At 43.6% G+C, this 19,987-nt stretch overlaps 2 protein-coding genes and 1 long non-coding RNA gene across 7 annotated transcripts in view; 2 read left to right on the forward strand and 1 right to left on the reverse strand.

Moving 5' to 3' along the window:
- stk3 (serine/threonine kinase 3 (STE20 homolog, yeast)) overlaps positions 1 to 10,277 on the reverse strand; it is a 31,530-nt gene extending 21,253 nt beyond the window's left edge. For both annotated transcript variants that reach the window (XM_029736116.1, XM_029736115.1), the window contains exons 1-7: positions 10,120 to 10,277; positions 8,801 to 8,881; positions 8,297 to 8,425; positions 7,910 to 8,024; positions 7,597 to 7,761; positions 7,242 to 7,409; positions 152 to 289 (exon numbers count right to left, since the gene is read on the reverse strand). In XM_029736116.1, the coding sequence (XP_029591976.1) occupies positions 152 to 289; positions 7,242 to 7,409; positions 7,597 to 7,761; positions 7,910 to 8,024; positions 8,297 to 8,425; positions 8,801 to 8,881; positions 10,120 to 10,142 (819 nt within the window). In that variant the 5' untranslated portion in view covers positions 10,143 to 10,277. The remainder of the gene's footprint in view (positions 1 to 151; positions 290 to 7,241; positions 7,410 to 7,596; positions 7,762 to 7,909; positions 8,025 to 8,296; positions 8,426 to 8,800; positions 8,882 to 10,119) is intronic.
- Positions 3,980 to 7,346, forward strand: LOC115176249 (uncharacterized). Of its 4 annotated transcripts, none has more exons than XR_003872198.1 (5): positions 3,980 to 4,082; positions 4,168 to 4,363; positions 4,442 to 4,670; positions 5,847 to 6,186; positions 6,265 to 6,676. It is a non-coding gene; the product is annotated as an uncharacterized LOC115176249 (long non-coding RNA). The 4 variants fall into 4 exon arrangements; XR_003872199.1 differs by lacking the exons at positions 3,980 to 4,082; positions 4,168 to 4,363; positions 4,442 to 4,670 and adding exons at positions 4,961 to 5,003; positions 6,938 to 7,185; positions 7,271 to 7,346 and having other exon boundaries at positions 5,762 to 6,186; positions 6,265 to 6,519; XR_003872200.1 differs by lacking the exons at positions 3,980 to 4,082; positions 4,168 to 4,363; positions 4,442 to 4,670 and adding an exon at positions 4,958 to 5,003.
- Positions 10,278 to 14,260: 3,983 nt separating the features above from the next.
- Positions 14,261 to 17,208, forward strand: polr2k (RNA polymerase II, I and III subunit K). The gene is made up of 4 exons (XM_029736117.1): positions 14,261 to 14,374; positions 14,755 to 14,823; positions 15,764 to 15,856; positions 17,115 to 17,208. Exons 2-4 carry the CDS (start codon positions 14,763 to 14,765, stop codon positions 17,135 to 17,137), a joined length of 177 nt encoding a protein of 58 aa, XP_029591977.1. The 5' UTR covers positions 14,261 to 14,374; positions 14,755 to 14,762; the 3' UTR covers positions 17,138 to 17,208.
- The last annotated feature ends 2,779 nt before the right edge of the window (positions 17,209 to 19,987 follow it).

A 19,987-nucleotide genomic window follows, 5' to 3' on the forward strand; every position in this document is an offset into this window, starting at 1 on the left:
GTGTGTGTGTATATATCACCTGTAGTAGTAGTAGTAGTAGTAGTAGTGTGTGTGTATATATCACCTGTAGTAGTAGTAGTAGTAGTGGTGTATATATCACCTGTAGTAGTAGTAGTAGTGTGTATATCACCTGTAGTAGTGTGTATCTCACCTGTAGCAGCTGTGTGGCTGTAGCTCTCTGTTCTGGGTTCTTCACCAGACATTTCTTTACAAAGTGTGTGAAGTCGTCTGTCCACAACTCAGGCTTCCTGAACGTCGGTGGTGGGTTGGTTGGGATCATGAAAATAGCCTGACAGTAATACAGAGGAAGGAGAGACAGAAAACACCTAGTGAAGCAGGTAGTATAGAAGCCTCTCTGTAAACCCTAATGAATGTCTATTGACCTCTTGTTATGGCAACCGCAAGGCCCCCAACCGCAGGGTGCTACAGAGGGTACTGCGTACGGCCCAGTACTACACTGGGGACGAGCTTCCTGCCATCCAGGACCTCTATACCAGGCGGTGTCAGAGGAAGGCCTAAATAATTGTTAAAGACTCCAGCCACTCAAGCCATAGACTGTTCTCTCTGCTACCGCACGGCAAGCGGTACCGATACACCAAGTCTGGAACCAACAGGATCCTGACCAGCTTCTACCCACAAGCCATAAGACTACTAAACAAGACTGTTAAATAGCTAATCAAATAGCTATCCGGACTACCTTTATTGACTAGTTTTTACACTCTACCCCGACACCCCAACAAACTGGACTCTGTTACTGTCTATTATCTACCCTTTACCCCCAACTACAGTATACTGCTGTTACTGTCTATTATCTATCCTTTACCCCTACCTACAGTATACTGCTGTTACTGTCTATAATCTATCCTTTACCCCTACCTACAGTATACTGCTGTTACTGTCTATTATCTATCCTTTACCCCTACCTACAGTATACTGCTGTTACTGTCTATTATCTATCCTTTACCCCTACCTACAGTATACTGCTGTTACTGTCTATTATCTATCCTTTACCCCTACCTACAGTATACTGCTGTTACTGTCTATTATCTACCCTTTACCCCTACCTACAGTATTCTGCTGTTACCGTCTATTATCTACGCTTTACCCCTACCTACAGTATACTGCTGTTACTGTCTATTATATATCCTTTACCCCTACCTACAGTATACTGCTGTTACCGTCTATTTTCAATATCCTTTACCCCTACCTACAGTATACTGCTGTTACTGTCTATTATCTATCCTTTACCCCTACCTACAGTATACTGCTGTTACTGTCTATTATCTACCCTTTACCCCTACCTACAACATACTGCTGTTACTGTCTATTATCTATCCTTTACCCCTACCTACAGTATACCGCTGTTACTGTCTTATCTATCCTTTACCCCTACCTACAGTATACTGCTGTTACTGTCTATTATCTATCCTTTACCCCTACCTACAGTATACCGCTGCTACTGTCTATTATCTATCCTTTACCCCTACCTACAGTATACCGCTGTTACTGTCTATTATCTATCCTTTACCCCTACCTACAGTATACCGCTGTTACTGTCTATTGTCTATCCTTTACCCCTACCTACAGTATACCGCTGTTACTGTCTATTGTCTATCCTTTACCCCTACCTACAGTATACCGCTGTTACTGTCTATTATCTATCCTTTACCCCTACCTACAGTATACTGCTGTTACTGTCTATTATCTATCCTTTACCCCTACCTACAGTATACTGCTGTTACTGTCTATTATCTATCCTTTACCCCTACCTACAGTATACCGCTGTTACTGTCTATTGTCTATCCTTTACCCCTACCTACAGTATACCGCTGTTACTGTCTATTGTCTATCCTTTACCCCTACCTACAGTATACCGCTGTTACTGTCTATTATCTATCCTTTACCCCTACCTACAGTATACTGCTGTTACTGTCTATTATCTATCCTTTACCCCTACCTACAGTATACTGCTGTTACTGTCTATTGTCTATCCTTTACCCCTACCTACAGTATACTGCTGTTACTGTCTATTGTCTATCCTTTACCCCTACCTACAGTATACTGCTGTTACTGTCTATTGTCTATCCTTTACCCCTACCTACAGTATACTGCTGTTACTGTCTATTATCTATCCTTTACCCCTACCTACAGTATACTGCTGTTACTGTCTATTATCTATCCTTTACCCCTACCTACAGTATACTGCTGTTACCGTCTATTTTCAATATCCTTTACCCCTACCTACAGTATACTGCTGTTACTGTCTATTATCTATCCTTTACCCCTACCTACAGTATACTGCTGTTACTGTCTATTATCTACCCTTTACCCCTACCTACAACATACTGCTGTTACTGTCTATTATCTATCCTTTACCCCTACCTACAGTATACCGCTGTTACTGTCTTATCTATCCTTTACCCCTACCTACAGTATACTGCTGTTACTGTCTATTATCTATCCTTTACCCCTACCTACAGTATACTGCTGTTACTGTCTATTATCTATCCTTTACCCCTACCTACAGTATACTGCTGTTACTGTCTATTATCTATCCTTTACCCCTACCTACAGTATACTGCTGTTACTGTCTATTATCTATCCTTTACCCCTACCTACAGTATACCGCTGCTACTGTCTATTATATATCCTTTACCCCTACCTACAGTATACTGCTGTTACTGTCTATTATCTATCCTTTACCCCTACCTACAGTATACTGCTGTTACTGTCTATTATCTATCCTTTACCCCTACCTACAGTATACTGCTGTTACTGTCTATTATGTATCCTTTACCCATACCTACAGTATACTGCTGTTACTGTCTATTATCTACCCTTTACCCCTACCTACAGTATACTGCTGTTACTGTCTATTATCTATCCCCCTACCTACAGTATACTGCTGTTACTGTCTATTATCTATCCTTTACCCCTACCTACAGTATACTGCTGTTACTGTCTATTATCTATCCTTTACCCCTACCTACAGTATACTGCTGTTACTGTCTATTATCTACCCTTTACCCCTACCTACAGTATACTGCTGTTACTGTCTATTATCTACCCTTTACCCCTACCTACAGTATACTGCTGTTACTGTCTATCTACCCTGTATATAGCCATGTTATTACCTGGTACTCCCTGTATATAGCCATGTTATTACCTGGTACTCCCTGTATATAGCCATGTTATTACCTGGTACTCCCTGTATATAGCCATGTTATTACCCGGTACCCCCTCTATATAGCCATGTTATTACCCGGTACTCCCTGTATATAGCCATGTTATTACCTGGTACTCCCTGTATATAGCCATGTTATTACCTGGTACTCCCTGTATATAGCCATGTTATTACCTGGTACTCCCTGTACATAGCCGTTTTATTACCTGCTACTTCCTGTATATAGCCATGTTATTACCCGGTACTCCCTGTATATAGCCATGTTATTACCCGGTACTCCCTGTATATAGCCATGTTATTACCTGGTACTCCCTGTGTATAGCCATGTTATTACCTCATACCCCTGTATATAGCCATGTTATTACCTGGTACTCCCTGTATATAGCCATGTTATTACCTGGTACTCCCTGTATATAGCCATGTTATTACCCGGTACTCCCTGTATAGAGCCATGTTATTACCTGGTACTCCCTGTATATAGCCATGTTATTACCTGGTACTCCCTGTATATAGCCATGTTATTACCTGGTACTCCCTGTATATAGCCATGTTATTACCCGGTACCCCCTGTATATAGCCATGTTATTACCCGGTACTCCCTGTATATAACCATGTTATTACCTGGTACTCCCTGTATATAGCCATGTTATTACCTGGTACTCCCTGTATATAGCCATGTTATTACCCGGTACTCCCTGTATATAACCATGTTATTACCTGGTACTCCCTGTATATAGCCATGTTATTACCTCATACCCCTGTATATAGCCATGTTATTACCTGGTACTTCCTGTATATAACCATGTTATTACCTGGTACTCCCTGTATATAGCCATGTTATTACCTGGTACTCCCTGTATATAGCCATGCATATCAGGATGGATATCAGCGTAGGGAGGTTTACCCTCAGCCATCTCTATAGAGGTGATGCCCAGGGTTAGGGGTCAGACTCACCCTCATAGGATGGATATCAGCGTAGGGAGGTTTACCCTCAGCCATCTCTATAGAGGTGATGCCCAGGGTTAGGGGTTAGACTCACCCTCATGGGATGGATATCAGCGTAGGGAGGTTTGCCCTCAGCCATCTCTATAGAGGTGATGCCCAGGGTTAGGGGTTAGACTCACCCTCATGGGATGGATATCAGCGTAGGGAGGTTTACCCTCAGCCATCTCTATAGAGGTGATGCCCAGGGTTAGACTCACCCTCATGGGATGGATATCAGCGTAGGGAGGTTTACCCTCAGCCATCTCTATAGAGGTGATGCCCAGGGTTAGGGGTTAGACTCACCCTCATGGGATGGATATCAGCGTAGGGAGGTTTACCCTCAGCCATCTCTATAGAGGTGATGCCCAGGGTTAGGGGTTAGACTCACCCTCATGGGATGGATATCAGCGTAGGGAGGTTTGCCCTCAGCCATCTCTATAGAGGTGATGCCCAGGGTTAGGGGTTAGACTCACCCTCATGGGATGGATATCAGCGTAGGGAGGTTTGTCCTCAGCCATCTCTATAGAGGTGATGCCCAGGTTTAGACTCACCCTCATGGGATGGATATCAGCGTAGGGAGGTTTACCCTCAGCCATCTCTATAGAGGTGATGCCCAGGGTTAGGGGTCAGACTCACCCTCATGGGATGGATATCAGCGTAGGGAGGTTTACCCTCAGCCATCTCTATAGAGGTGATGCCCAGGGTTAGGGGTCAGACTCACCCTCATGGGATGGATATCAGCGTAGGGAGGTTTACCCTCAGCCATTTCTATAGAGGTGATGCCCAGGGTTAGGGGTCAGACTCACCCTCATGGGATGGATATCAGCGTAGGGAGGTTTACCCTCAGCCATCTCTATAAAGGTGATGCCCAGGGTTAGACTCACCCTCATGGGATGGATATCAGCGTAGGGAGGTTTGCCCTCAGCCATCTCTATAGAGGTGATGCCCAGGGTTAGGGGTCAGACTCACCCTCATGGGATGGATATCAGCGTAGGGAGGTTTGTCCTCAGCCATCTCTATAGAGGTGATGCCCAGGGTTAGGGGTCAGACTCACCCTCATGGGATGGATATCAGCGTAGGGAGGTTTGTCCTCAGCGAACTCTATAGAGGTGATGCCCAGGGTTAGGGGTTAGACTCACCCTCATGGGATGGATATCAGCGTAGGGAGGTTTACCCTCAGCCATCTCTATAGAGGTGATGCCCAGGGTTAGGGGTCAGACTCACCCTCATGGGATGGATATCAGCGTAGGGAGGTTTACCCTCAGCCATCTCTATAGAGGTGATGCCCAGGGTTAGGGGTTAGACTCACCCTCATGGGATGGATATCAGCGTAGGGAGGTTTACCCTCAGCCAACTCTATAGAGGTGATGCCCAGGGTTAGGGGTTAGACTCACCCTCATAGGATGGATATCAGCGTAGGGAGGTTTACCCTCAGCCATCTCTATAGAGGTGATGCCCAGGGTTAGGGGTTAGACTCACCCTCATGGGATGGATATCAGCGTAGGGAGGTTTGCCCTCAGCCATCTCTATAGAGGTGATGCCCAGGGTTAGGGGTCAGACTCACCCTCATGGGATGGATATCAGCGTAGGGAGGTTTACCCTGAGCCATCTCTATAGAGGTGATGCCCAGGGTTAGGGGTTAGACTCACCCTCATGGGATGGATATCAGCGTAGGGAGGTTTGCCCTCAGCCATCTCTATAGAGGTGATGCCCAGGGTTAGGGGTTAGACTCACCCTCATGGGATGGATATCAGCGTAGGGAGGTTTACCCTCAGCCATCTCTATAGAGGTGATGCCCAGGGTTAGGGGTTAGACTCACCCTCATGGGATGGATATCAGCGTAGGGAGGTTTACCCTCAGCCATCTCTATAGAGGTGATGCCCAGGGTTAGGGGTTAGACTCACCCTCATGGGATGGATATCAGCGTAGGGAGGTTTGCCCTCAGCCATCTCTATAGAGGTGATGCCCAGGGTTAGGGGTTAGACTCACCCTCATGGGATGGATATCAGCGTAGGGAGGTTTGTCCTCAGCCATCTCTATAGAGGTGATGCCCAGGGTTACACTCACCCTCATGGGATGGATATCAGCGTAGGGAGGTTTACCCTCAGCCATCTCTATAGAGGTGATGCCCAGGGTTAGGGGTCAGACTCACCCTCATGGGATGGATATCAGCGTAGGGAGGTTTACCCTCAGCCATCTCTATAGAGGTGATGCCCAGGGTTAGGGGTCAGACTCACCCTCATGGGATGGATATCAGCGTAGGGAGGTTTACCCTCAGCCATCTCTATAGAGGTGATGCCCAGGGTTAGGGGTCAGACTCACCCTCATGGGATGGATATCAGCGTAGGGAGGTTTACCCTCAGCCATCTCTATAGAGGTGATGCCCAGGGTTAGACTCACCCTCATGGGATGGATATCAGCGTAGGGAGGTTTGCCCTCAGCCATCTCTATAGAGGTGATGCCCAGGGTTAGGGGTCAGACTCACCCTCATGGGATGGATATCAGCGTAGGGAGGTTTGTCCTCAGCCATCTCTATAGAGGTGATGCCCAGGGTTAGGGGTCAGACTCACCCTCATGGGATGGATATCAGCGTAGGGAGGTTTGTCCTCAGCCAACTCTATAGAGGTGATGCCCAGGGTTAGGGGTTAGACTCACCCTCATGGGATGGATATCAGCGTAGGGAGGTTTACCCTCAGCCATCTCTATAGAGGTGATGCCCAGGGTTAGGGGTCAGACTCACCCTCATGGGATGGATATCAGCGTAGGGAGGTTTACCCTGAGCCATCTCTATAGAGGTGATGCCCAGGGTTAGGGGTTAGACTCACCCTCATGGGATGGATATCAGCGTAGGGAGGTTTACCCTCAGCCATCTCTATAGAGGTGATGCCCAGGGTTAGGGGTTAGACTCACCCTCATGGGATGGATATCAGCGTAGGGAGGTTTGCCCTCAGCCATCTCTATAGAGGTGATGCCCAGGGTTAGACTCACCCTCATGGGATGGATATCAGCGTAGGGAGGTTTGCCCTCAGCCATCTCTATAGAGGTGATGCCCAGGGTTAGGGGTCAGACTCACCCTCATGGGATGGATATCAGCGTAGGGAGGTTTACCCTCAGCCATCTCTATAGAGGTGATGCCCAGGGACCAGATGTCTGCTACACAGTTATATCCTATCTCCTGGATGACCTCTGGAGCCATCCAGAACGGAGTCCCGATCACCGTGTTCCGCTTTGCCATCGTGTCCTAGACAGGGACACAATAATACGAACATTAGTCTAATCTATATAGAAACTTCTGTGATTTACTGCTACAATCACTACAATAAAGTCAAGGATAATAAGAACTCCTGATAAAACTGACACCAGATTACATCGTTAGACACAGTCAGAATTCACTTCAGCGAAATAGAGAGAGTTGAAGACAGACAGACCGTGAGTTGTCCTGCTACTCCAAAGTCAGCCAGTTTGGCATGGCCCTCTGTGTTGAGGAGAATGTTGCCTGCTTTTATGTCTCTGTGGATCTTCCTCATGAAATGCAGATACTCCAGACCTTTCAATGTGGACTTGAGGATGGTGGCGATCTCATCCTCTGTGAGCTATACAAGAGGAGATTATATAAAATGACTCATTATGATAATTCAGTAGTCTATGAATACACATTAAAAACATGACCAATGAATGTTAAAAGGTTACCGAAGCACCAAAGGTAATCTTCATTCTCACACTTTTCGCCAATATACTGACCGTCTTATTGCGTAGTCTGATGATGTCTGAAACAGAGCCGGCTCCACAGTACTCCATTACTATCCACAGGTCTGTGTTCTTAAAGTAGCTGCCATAGTACTTCACCACATAGGGACTGGACAGGAGACAGAACAAACATTTACTGGTGAAAGGTGAGCAAACAGAGTGTCTGATACTGGTTCTGCCATAGTACTTCACCACATAGGGACTGGACAGGAGGAGAGACAGAACAAACATTTTGCTGAACTTAGGTGACCAAACAGAGTGTGGCCATGTGATTATGGAGGAGGAGACTATTCTCCTCTCACTAGCCTCTGGAGCCATGCTAGCTCTGCCTGATGAAAGTCTGGGCCAGAGAGTCTATCCTCTCTCATACATACAGAGTACCTGTCACACTGCTGCATGATGGATATCTCCTTGATGATCTCCTGGAGGTCTGACTCAACAGGCACCTGTTTGATAGCCACCACCTGGCCTGACTCCTTATGGATGGCTTTAAACACACTGCCATAGGACCTGGAGGAGATGAAAGAAGACAGTGGAAATGATGCAGAAAGTACCACAGACCATGATCCTGTATAACATATTTAGTGGTTCCATTTTTTACATTTAGATTTTAGTCATTTAGCAGACGCTCTTATCCAGAGTGACTTACAGTAGTGAATACATACATTTCATGCATTTTACATACATTTCATGTACTGGCCTCCCGTGGGAATCGAACCCACAACCCTGGCGTTGCAAACACCATGCTCTACCAACTGAGCCACAGGGAAGCTCCATCAGCCATTTCATAAATAATCTAGTCATTATCATAATGTCAATGTACACAAACATCTCTTTTCATTATAAATGTTATACAGGTTATAATGAATGAATGAATATTCGTACCCTTCACCAAGTTTTTCAAGAACATCAAAGACCTCCTCTGGTTGTTTTGTGAGACTGTCTTCACTCAGTTTCTTCAGCTTGCTGTGGATGAAGAGAATCAACCATAGAAATAAATACAACGGGAATCCCCATTCAAATCAATGATGGAATAATGGGTGGGCTGCCAGCCATTTTGAGTGTACCCATGGCAGGAAGTAAAAGCAGGAAGTGTACTTTTCAATCTGTGCTGTGATTTGTTGAGTCAACTCAACTGACATTAGACAAAAACATAAATACATTCTATCACATGAGCTACATCAGCTGACATTTGACTGAACATTCTACATCACAGTAACAGGCAGCCATTGAGAGTGTATCCTTGAGTTTACCAGTGAACTTGCCAGGGTTCAAACAAAGATGTTAATAGCTAACCCAAGACAGACCACAGCTTGTTGTTACCAATTGGAGCAAATTAATCACAGTAGGCAGAACAAGAAAGGGGGTTTTAGCTGATTTTCGATATAAAACGCCTACTCTGTGAAGAGTGAGTGTGCAATAACTAAATTCACTCTTGCACTCCTAAACAACACACTTTTTTGAAAGTTTGGCAAATGTTAGACTAAAGAAAACCATTTTTTTTTATTTTTTTTTTAATTGTCCACTCTGGTTTTCCAAACAGAAAACTGTAGAGTTCAACTCTTTCATCAATGACAAAATTAGTATAATGTTGGCCAAAATCCATCTCCTACCACTGCCGGCCACTGGGCTTCCACTCACCACCATTGTTTGCTAGTGAGTGGAAACGTCAACCGGATGCTTCACATTTATACATCCGGTAAAATATCTGTCATTGTTCTATCTGTGGTTAGAGGTTCCAAGTCTGTTCTATTCATTCTATTTCTATGGCAACAACATGACAAGAATTGTGGAACTGGGCCTACAGGGAGTTTTATATAACTTATGCTGAAGTAACTAGCTAGCTTTTTAGGCAAAAAAAAAGTTAACTTTACAAGAACACACAAATCAGCTAATGTTAAACAGTTGCTGTCAAGCTAGACAACTAGCTAACAGTAGCTAACTAGCATTTATATTAAGGTAATTTAAAACATCTGTTAGCTAGCTAGATAACTAACGTTACAAGTCAAAGTGGTGAAGCTAACGTTAGCTATCTTATAAGAAATTACAAATATTGTTAACGAACTTGCTAACGTGGCTAGCTGGTTAACTACAGCCATAGATTGAAAAATATTTGCTATAACGTTAGCTGTCAAGGCTAATTTAGCGAGCTAACTAACGTACATAACTTGTACTTTTCCAAGCGAATGAAACGTACACATTACCTTTTGGGCGCTGTCGGCTCCATGGTGTTCAACTAAAGATAATCTCCCTTGAATTTACAAACGCTGAAATATAACAAAATCAAAATAATATGTTCATTCTTCGCTGTGGTTGTTTTCAGACAGCTGAATCTCATTCGGTTGTGCAGTGTGTCATGGCGATCACATTCTCCTTATTCGAAGAGATTTAACGGCGCTTGGCATCCAATAAATGTTGCATTACCGCCACCTAGTCCGCTGGAGTATAACTCCCTTGTACTTTTTTTACAATTTTTATCATCAAAAATCAACAACAAAAAAATACTAAAATGAATACAACAAATACCCTACCATTTAACACTACACTCACAAAAAATAACTATTTAAATCTATTTAGTCCTACTTCAGGCCAACAGCCTGAAAGGATGGGACACCATCACGAAACACACCCTGTAACTCTTCTGAAGTCAAGTCTCGCACACCCAAATACCTCTCTGCAGCTGCCACCAAAACCTCTATTTTTTGCGACTTTACGTTCCATCCCTGCAGTATAGTTGATAACCATTACTGTAAAGCCCATAAATCCAACCTAACTGAAACATATATCACAATAGTATCATGGTGCCGGAGAAGATAGCTGGCGTTTTACGTGCTCCTAACCAAATGTGTTTTTTTGCATTGTTTGTAACTTTACTTATTGCGTACATAATGTTGCTGCTACCGTCTCTTATGACCGAAAATAACTTCTGGACATCAGAACAGCGATTAATCACCACGAACTGGAAGAAGATTTTTTTTCCTATAACGAGTCTGACGAGCCCGACTTGAAGGACATACGGCTTTCCCGTGAACAGGCCCAAATCCCTGTCATTCACGTGAAGAGAAGACAGAGAAAAAGAGAACAGAGGGCGGGAGGGCAGCCTTCGGAGAATTCGTAGGCGATGGAATAAACCCCTACTTCCTTCCGTTCTACTAGATAACATGCAATCATTGGAAAATAAAATCGACGACCTACGAGGAAGAGTAAACTACCAACGGGACATTAAAAACTGTACCATCTTATGCTTCACGGAGTCGTGGCTGAACGACGACACTATCAACATACAGCTGGCTGGTTATATGCTGTATCGGCAGGACAGAACAGCGGCGTCTGGTAAGACAAGGGGGGCCGACAATTTTTATTTCTTTTTATTTCACTTTTATTTAACCAGTTGCGATGCACCAGCAACAAGCTGATTGGTCGGCTCTGTGAACCATTAAAGGGTGCTCTGCTATTCTTGGATAGCGGAATAACCTTTGACTGCCTCCATGTCTGAGGGAACACACAGTCTTCAGGACTTAAATTGAAGATGTGGCAAACAGGAGTCACAATGTATTCCTCTACCAACCTCAGTAATTTACCATCCAGGTTGTCGGGAACCAGGTGGCTTGTCCTTATTTATAGACAGCAACAATTGTTTCACCTCTTCCCACTTTGTGGAACTCAAAAACTACAGTGCTTGTAATTATTTGGTCCGATATGCATAAATATGAAGGCTCAGCATTTGTTGTTTGTATGTCATACCTAAGTTTGCTAATCTCGTCAACAAAAAAGTTATTAAAGTGATTGGAAATATCAAAGGTTTTTGTTATTTTAAAATATATATATTGATAATTTAACTAGTCAGTTAAGAACAAATTCTTATTTACAATGACAGCCTACCCCAGGCCAATTGTGCGCCACTCTATGGGACTCCCAATCACAGCTGTGCTGTGCTGTGACTGGTCAGAGATAGTGGTTACGGTTCTGCTGTGCTGTGACTGGTCAGAGATAGTGGTTACGGTTCTGCTGTGCTGTGACTGGTCAGAGATAGTGGTTATGGTTCAGCTGTGCTGTGACTGGTCAGAGATAGTGGTTATGGTTCTGCTGTGCTGTGACTGGTCAGAGATAGTGGTTACGGTTCGGCTGTGCTGTGCTGTGACTGGTCAGAGATAGTGGTTATGGTTCAGCTGTGCTGTGACTGGTCAGAGATAGTGGTTACGGTTCGGCTGTGCTGTGCTGTGACTGGTCAGAGATAGTGGTTATGGTTCTGCTGTGCTGTGACTGGTCAGAGATAGTGGTTATGGTTCAGCTGTGCTGTGCTGTGACTGGTCAGAGATAGTGGTTATGGTTCGGCTGTGCTGTGACTGGTCAGAGATAGTGGTTATGGTTCTGCTGTGCTGTGCTGTGACTGGTCAGAGATAGTGGTTACGGTTCAGCTGTGCTGTGACTGGTCAGAGATAGTGGTTATGGTTCTGCTGTGCTGTGACTGGTCAGAGATAGTGGTTACGGTTCGGCTGTGCTGTGCTGTGACTGGTCAGAGATAGTGGTTATGGTTCAGCTGTGCTGTGACTGGTCAGAGATAGTGGTTATGGTTCTGCTGTGCTGTGACTGGTCAGAGATAGTGGTTACGGTTAGGCTGTGCTGTGCTGTGACTGGTCAGAGATAGTGGTTATGGTTCAGCTGTGCTGTGACTGGTCAGAGATAGTGGTTATGGTTCAGCTGTGCTGTGCTGTGACTGGTCAGAGATAGTGGTTATGGTTCGGCCGTGCTGTGACTGGTCAGAGATAGTGGTTACGGTTCGGCTGTGCTGTGACTGGTCAGAGATAGTGGTTATGGTTCGGCTGTGCTGTGACTGGTCAGAGATAGTGGTTATGGTTCTGCTGTGCTGTGCTGTGCTGTGACTGGTCAGAGATAGTGGTTACGGTTCAGCTGTGCTGTGACTGGTCAGAGATAGTGGTTATGGTTCTGCTGTGCTGTGACTGGTCAGAGATAGTGGTTACGGTTCGGCTGTGCTGTGCTGTGACTGGTCAGAGATAGTGGTTATGGTTCAGCTGTGCTGTGACTGGTCAGAGATAGTGGTTATGGTTCTGCTGTGCTGTGACTCGTCAGAGATAGTGGTTACGGTTAGGCTGTGCTGTGCTGTGCTGTGACTGGTCAGAGATAGTGGTTATGGTTCAGCTGTGCTGTGACTGGTCAGAGATAGTGGTTATGGTTCGGCTGTGCTGTGCTGTGACTGGTCAGAGATAGTGGTTATGGTTCAGCTGTGCTGTGACTGGTCAGAGATAGTGGTTATGGTTCAGCTGTGCTGTGACTGGTCAGAGATAGTGGTTACGGTTCGGCTGTGCTGTGACTGGTCAGAGATAGTGAAGGAAGTATGGAGCAGGAAAGAGAAAAAGAAAGCGGGAGAGAAATTGTGTGTGGGGTTTGAAGGGGAGCGAGAGGTCAATGGAGGCAGAAAGGAAGTTTGAGGAGAGCAACATTTTCCAACGCTAGTTGGGCGGTAGAGTGCCGAGGAAGGACAAGATAAATTGCAAGGACGCGAGGAGGAGCATAAAGTGATTCTTGCCTATGTACATATTCTCATTCACCCCTTTAGATGTGTGTATTAGATAGTTGTTGTGGAATTGGTAGATTATTTGTTAGATATTACTGCACGGTCGGAACTAGAAGCACAAGCATTTCGCATTAACATCTGCTAACCATGTGTATGTGACCAATACATGTTGATTTGACGTTTAGGGAGGAAGGGGGAGTTGGGGCGATGAGTCCGACGGCTCATAGTGTGTGCTCATAGTGTGGGTGTGAGGCAATGAAGCAGGCAGTGAAGGTGGGGATACAGGGAATTAGTTTAAAGAGTATATTGAGTAGAACGTCATTAGATTATATATATTTTTAAGCGCAACGGGGCTGGCCTACACTCCAGTAGGTGGCAATACATGTTATTTATTTAACCTTTATTTAACTAGGCAAGTCAGTTAAGAACAATTTCTTATTTACAATGACGGCCTAAGAACACTGCCTTGTTCAGGGGAAGAATGACAAATTTCTACCTTGTAAATTCGGGGATTCGATAATAGCAACCTTTAGGTTACTGTATTTATTTACTTTTATGCTCTCTAAATATTTATTTTTTTAAACTGTCCCAATGCTCTAACCACTAGGCTACCTGCCGCCCCGTTATAATGCACCATAACGTTGGTTAAACCCCACCTAAGAAGATGAAGAATCACGTCCTTGATCAATCAAGCAAAAGGGCTCTGTCTTTTGTTGTCTAGGGCTCTTTTTCACTTTCTTAGAGGAGCAGTAATAATGAAAGAATTGAATGTGGGTCGGCCGTGACTGACCTAACACTTCAGTACAGCAGGGGGCGCTGTGCGCGGTGGAGCCGCCAACCTAGCCACAAAGAACAAGAATCACGTTACGACGCACCCTGCCATGAGAGAAACAAATACACTTATTTAGCAACTTATTAAACCGGTGGGTTATCCATTTCATACTGAATTGGGTTTAAACATGCTACAATATTTCCCAGTTATTATTTTTATATGGTAGCTTAAAGTGGTTACCTGTGGGTAGTTCTGTTTGCTGCCCTTAGCTAACGGTAGCTAAGTAGCTAACAGCTAATGATACCAGGAAACCATTCATTCAAATGTAGTTAGCAGCTAGCTAAGGCTAAATCACAGAGGACAGGAGTTAAATATCGTAATATTTGGCTAAATTGTTGAGAGATAATTATGCTTTTGGGTCACTTAGCAAACCAGTTATTTTAGATAGTCATAACAATATCATTTATAAACCATGCAGTTTCGGCTGTTGCGCATAAATTGGTCATACTGTCTCAATCTGATTTTCTCCAGATTCAAGCATGGACGCTCAGAAAGACGTGCAACCCCCAAAGCAACAGCCGATGATCTACATATGTGGGGGTAATGTCTTCTGTTCGGAAACTGTAATGTTGTACATGGCACAGTGTGTTTGGGGTGCTATTTTACAATTGTTTCTAAAAATCCATGCTTTGTCTTTGTACTGTAACTCAGACTGTTAGTTACTTTTCCTAACTTGCCCTTCAGTACCCTGGTTTTGTTCACCCATATCTACATATGTATCTACATGATTGATGTGCTACTGCAGCGGCTGCCTTACATGCTGACGAGACCAGGGACCGTGTGTCCTTCCCTAGCGCCATCACAGACATGTTGATTTTGTTCATCCAAACCAGATGCGATCAGGACTCGCAGATTGAAATGTCAAAACGAACTCTGAAACCACTATTTTAATTTGGGGACAGGTCGAGAAATATTCATGGCCATTTAGCTAGCTTGCTGTTGCTAGCTAATTTGTCCTGGGATATAAACATTGGGTTGTTATTTTACCTGAAATGCACAAGGTCCTCTACTCCGACAATTAATCCTCAGATAAAAGGGTAAATTGAATTTGTTTCTAGTAATCTCTCCTCCTTCAGGAATCTTCTTCTTTGGACTTTATATGGCGGTTGGCAACCAACTTTAAGGTGCATTACCACCTGGACTGGAGTGTGGACCTCAGTTCACCTTTCAATCACCCACGTGGGATATGCTGCTAAAAACCAATGAGGAGATGGGAGAGGCTGGACTTGCAGCACATCAAGCCTAACAAAATAAAATAAAACCGAGTTCTATTTTATCGCCTGGCTACGCAAACGCTCGTCGATGAAGTAATTGAATAATGTATAGGTGTACATTTATTTTGCAACTCTCGCGCACGTAACGCAAGCGGTGTGGTCAGCATGTTACAGAATTATTGATGTACTACTAGAGCTCCTGCCTAACAGAATGCTTACCACTATGTCTGATGTAGTAGCTGCTGAAATGTTCTCTCTCCTAACAGAATGCCACACTGAAAATGAAATTAAGGCTCGTGATCCAATCCGATGCAGAGAGTGTGGATACAGAATCATGTACAAGAAGAGAACAAAGAGATGTATCCTTTTAAATATATTCAGATTTGAAATTGGTGCTGAAACCTCTGTAGGAGTGAGTCCAGGGTTTTATGGATCATAAAGGTGGTGGGTTTGGCAATGGGTACGGTCGGCGCGGCTGAATTTTAGAGAATTTGAAGTTTCGTAGCATTTTTTTTTAAGCCCATTTCTTGCAATTCAATTTTCAATGGAGCCGAGATGCAGTTGTAAAGTTAATTTCCTGCTATTCTATTTTGTCATGGCTAATGCTGTTCTTTTGCTCAAACTTATCAACACCAATACTGTTAAATTATTTAACAATTCCCCTGACTGTCTAGCTTTTATTTTGGTGATTGTTAGTTCTCAAAGATTATATTACAAAAAATATATAGGCCCCCCTCCACCCTCAGGTTCTGGGCTGGCGTGATAACGAGGATCTGGGCTGGCGTGGTAACACGAGGTTCTGGGCTGGCGTGGTAACGAGGTTCTGGGTTGGCGTGGTAACACAAGGTTCTGGGCTGGTTGGACGTACTGCCGAATTCTCTAAAATGATGTTGGAGTAGAGAATAGTAGAGAATAGAACATTACGTTCTCTGGCGCCAGCTCTGGTTGACATTCCTGTAATCAGCATGCCAGTTGCACCCTCAAAACTAGAGACATCTGTGTCAGGGTGTTGTGACACAACTGCGCACTTTAAAGTGGTCTTTCATTGTCACCAGCACAAGGTGCACCTGTGTAATTATCATACTGTTTATTCATCTTCTTGATATGCCACACCTGTCAGGTGGATGGATTATTATGGCAAAGGATAAATGCAAACTAAAAGGGATGTAAACACATTTTTGCACAAAATTAGAGAGAAATTTAGCTTTTTGTGCATTCCAAAAAAAGTTGGATTAATTTTTTTCAGTTCATGAAACATGGGACCAACACTTTACATGTTGCGTTTTATATTTTTGTTCAGTGTGTGTAAATACTTTTTTTTGCAGTTTGGACTTGGGTGGCCGATGAAACGCTTAGGCGGCCCGCCCAAGGGTTTCTTTGGCAGAAAAATCCCTGGACTCATTAGTGTACATTATAGAAAAATGCCCTGTAATAGACTAGCGTCCTGTCTAGGGGGTGTACTTGTGCATCAAGCTGCCTCACGCTACATAAACAGGATACAGGCTCCTGCTCCTATGAGCCGTTCTGGTTCGCACACAAGCCAAAACTCTACTATACGAAAAATGTTTTGAAATAATATTTTCCATTCTTGTTGATATTCCTTGACTCTGACTCCAGTGGTTGTGTTTGACGCTCGGTGAAGTTGACGACAACATTGACTTATTATGTTTGTTTTGGGTGTCACAGTGTAAATAAATTTGATTACAAGTCACCAACTCTTTATTCTTTCAAAGAAATGACACTTTTGACAGGCTTGGGAAGTCTAGCTTCAACCCCGCAGCACACACACACACACACACACACACACGCCAATTGATTAATGGACTGCTGAATGTATTTTTTTTATCTTGCTTTGTTTGATCTTTTCCACATTATGTCTCTCTGATAAGCTACCCAGGAAAGGGCTGAACATAGTCCATATTAATATATGTAGCCTTAGAAATAAGGTTCATGAAATCAATAACTTGCTAACATCAGATAATCATATTAGCCATTTGAGATTCACTTAGATAATTCATTTGATGATACAGCAGTAGCAGTACAAGAATATAACATCTATAGAAGAGACAGGAATGTTTATGGGGGAGGTGTTGCTGTATATATTCAGAGCCATATCCCTGTAATGTTTATGGGGGAGGTGTTGCTGTATATATTCAGAGCCATATCCCTGTAATGTTTATGGGGGAGGTGTATATATTCAGAGCCATATCCCTGTAATGTTTATGGGGGAGGTGTATATATTCAGAGCCATATCCCTGTAATGTTTATGGGGGAGGTGTATATATTCAGAGCCATATCCCTGTAATGTTTATGGGGGAGGTGTATATATTCAGAGCCATATCCCTGTAATGTTTATGGGGAGGTGTATATATTCAGAGCCATATCCCTGTAATGTTTATGGGGGAGGTGTTGCTGTATATATTCAGAGCCATATCCCTGTAATGTTTATGGGGGAGGTGTATATATTCAGAGCCATATCCCTGTAATGTTTATGGGGGAGGTGTATATATTCAGAGCCATATCCCTGTAATGTTTATGGGGGAGGTGTATATATTCAGAGCCATATCCCTGTAATGTTTATGGGGGAGGTGTTGCTGTATATATTCAGAGCCATATCCCTGTAATGTTTATGGGGGAGGTGTATATATTCAGAGCCATATCCCTGTAATGTTTATAGGGGAGGTGTTGCTGTATATATTCAGAGCCATATCCCTGTAATGTTTATGGGGGAGGTGTATATATTCAGAGCCATATCCCTGTAATGTTTATGGGGGAGGTGTTGCTGTATATATTCAGAGCCATATCCCTGTAATGTTTATGGGGGAGGTGTATATATTCAGAGCCATATCCCTGTAATGTTTATGGGGGAGGTGTATATATTCAGAGCCATATCCCTGTAATGTTTATGGGGGAGGTGTATATATTCAGAGCCATATCCCTGTAATGTTTATGGGGGAGGTGTATATATTCAGAGCCATATCTCTGTAATGTTTATAGGGGAGGTGTTGCTGTATATATTCAGAGCCATATCCCTGTAATGTTTATGGGGGAGGTGTATATATTCAGAGCCATATCCCTGTAATGTTTATAGGGGAGGTGTTGCTGTATATATTCAGAGCCATATCCCTGTAATGTTTATGGGGGAGGTGTATATATTCAGAGCCATATCCCTGTAATGTTTATGGGGGAGGTGTATATATTCAGAGCCATATCCCTGTAATGTTTATGGGGGAGGTGTTGCTGTATATATTCAGAGCCATATCCCTGTAATGTTTATGAAGGAGGTGTATATATTCAGAGCCATATCCCTGTAATGTTTATAGGGGAGGTGTTGCTGTATATATTCAGAGCCATATCCCTGTAATGTTTATGGGGGAGGTGTATATACTCAGAGCCATATCCCTGTAATGTTTATGGGGGAGGTGTATATATTCAGAGCCATATCCCTGTAATGTTTATGGGGGAGGTGTTGCTGTATATATTCAGAGCCATATCCCTGTAATGTTTATGGGGGAGGTGTATATATTCAGAGCCATATCCCTGTAATGTTTATGGGGGAGGTGTATATATTCAGAGCCATATCCCTGTAATGTTTATGGGGGAGGTGTATATATTCAGAGCCATATCCCTGTAATGTTTATGGGGGAGGTGTTGCTGTATATATTCAGAGCCATATCCCTGTAATGTTTATGGGGGAGGTGTATATATTCAGAGCCATATCCCTGTAATGTTTATAGGGGAGGTGTTGCTGTATATATTCAGAGCTATATCCCTGTAATGTTTATGGGGGAGGTGTATATATTCAGAGCCATATCCCTGTAATGTTTATGGGGGAGGTGTTGCTGTATATATTCAGAGCCATATCCCTGTAATGTTTATGGGGGAGGTGTATATATTCAGAGCCATATCCCTGTAATGTTTATGGGGGAGGTGTATATATTCAGAGCCATATCCCTGTAATGTTTATGGGGGAGGTGTATATATTCAGAGCCATATCCCTGTAATGTTTATGGGGGAGGTGTATATATTCAGAGCCATATCTCTGTAATGTTTATAGGGGAGGTGTTGCTGTATATATTCAGAGCCATATCCCTGTAATGTTTATGGGGGAGGTGTATATATTCAGAGCCATATCCCTGTAATGTTTATAGGGGAGGTGTTGCTGTATATATTCAGAGCCATATCCCTGTAATGTTTATGGGGGAGGTGTATATATTCAGAGCCATATCCCTGTAATGTTTATGGGGGAGGTGTATATATTCAGAGCCATATCCCTGTAATGTTTATGGGGGAGGTGTTGCTGTATATATTCAGAGCCATATCCCTGTAATGTTTATGAAGGAGGTGTATATATTCAGAGCCATATCCCTGTAATGTTTATAGGGGAGGTGTTGCTGTATATATTCAGAGCCATATCCCTGTAATGTTTATGGGGGAGGTGTATATACTCAGAGCCATATCCCTGTAATGTTTATGGGGGAGGTGTATAT

Source organism: Salmo trutta, chromosome 36, assembly GCF_901001165.1.
Source record: "Salmo trutta chromosome 36, fSalTru1.1, whole genome shotgun sequence".
Classification (NCBI taxonomy): Eukaryota; Metazoa; Chordata; class Actinopteri; order Salmoniformes; family Salmonidae; genus Salmo; species Salmo trutta.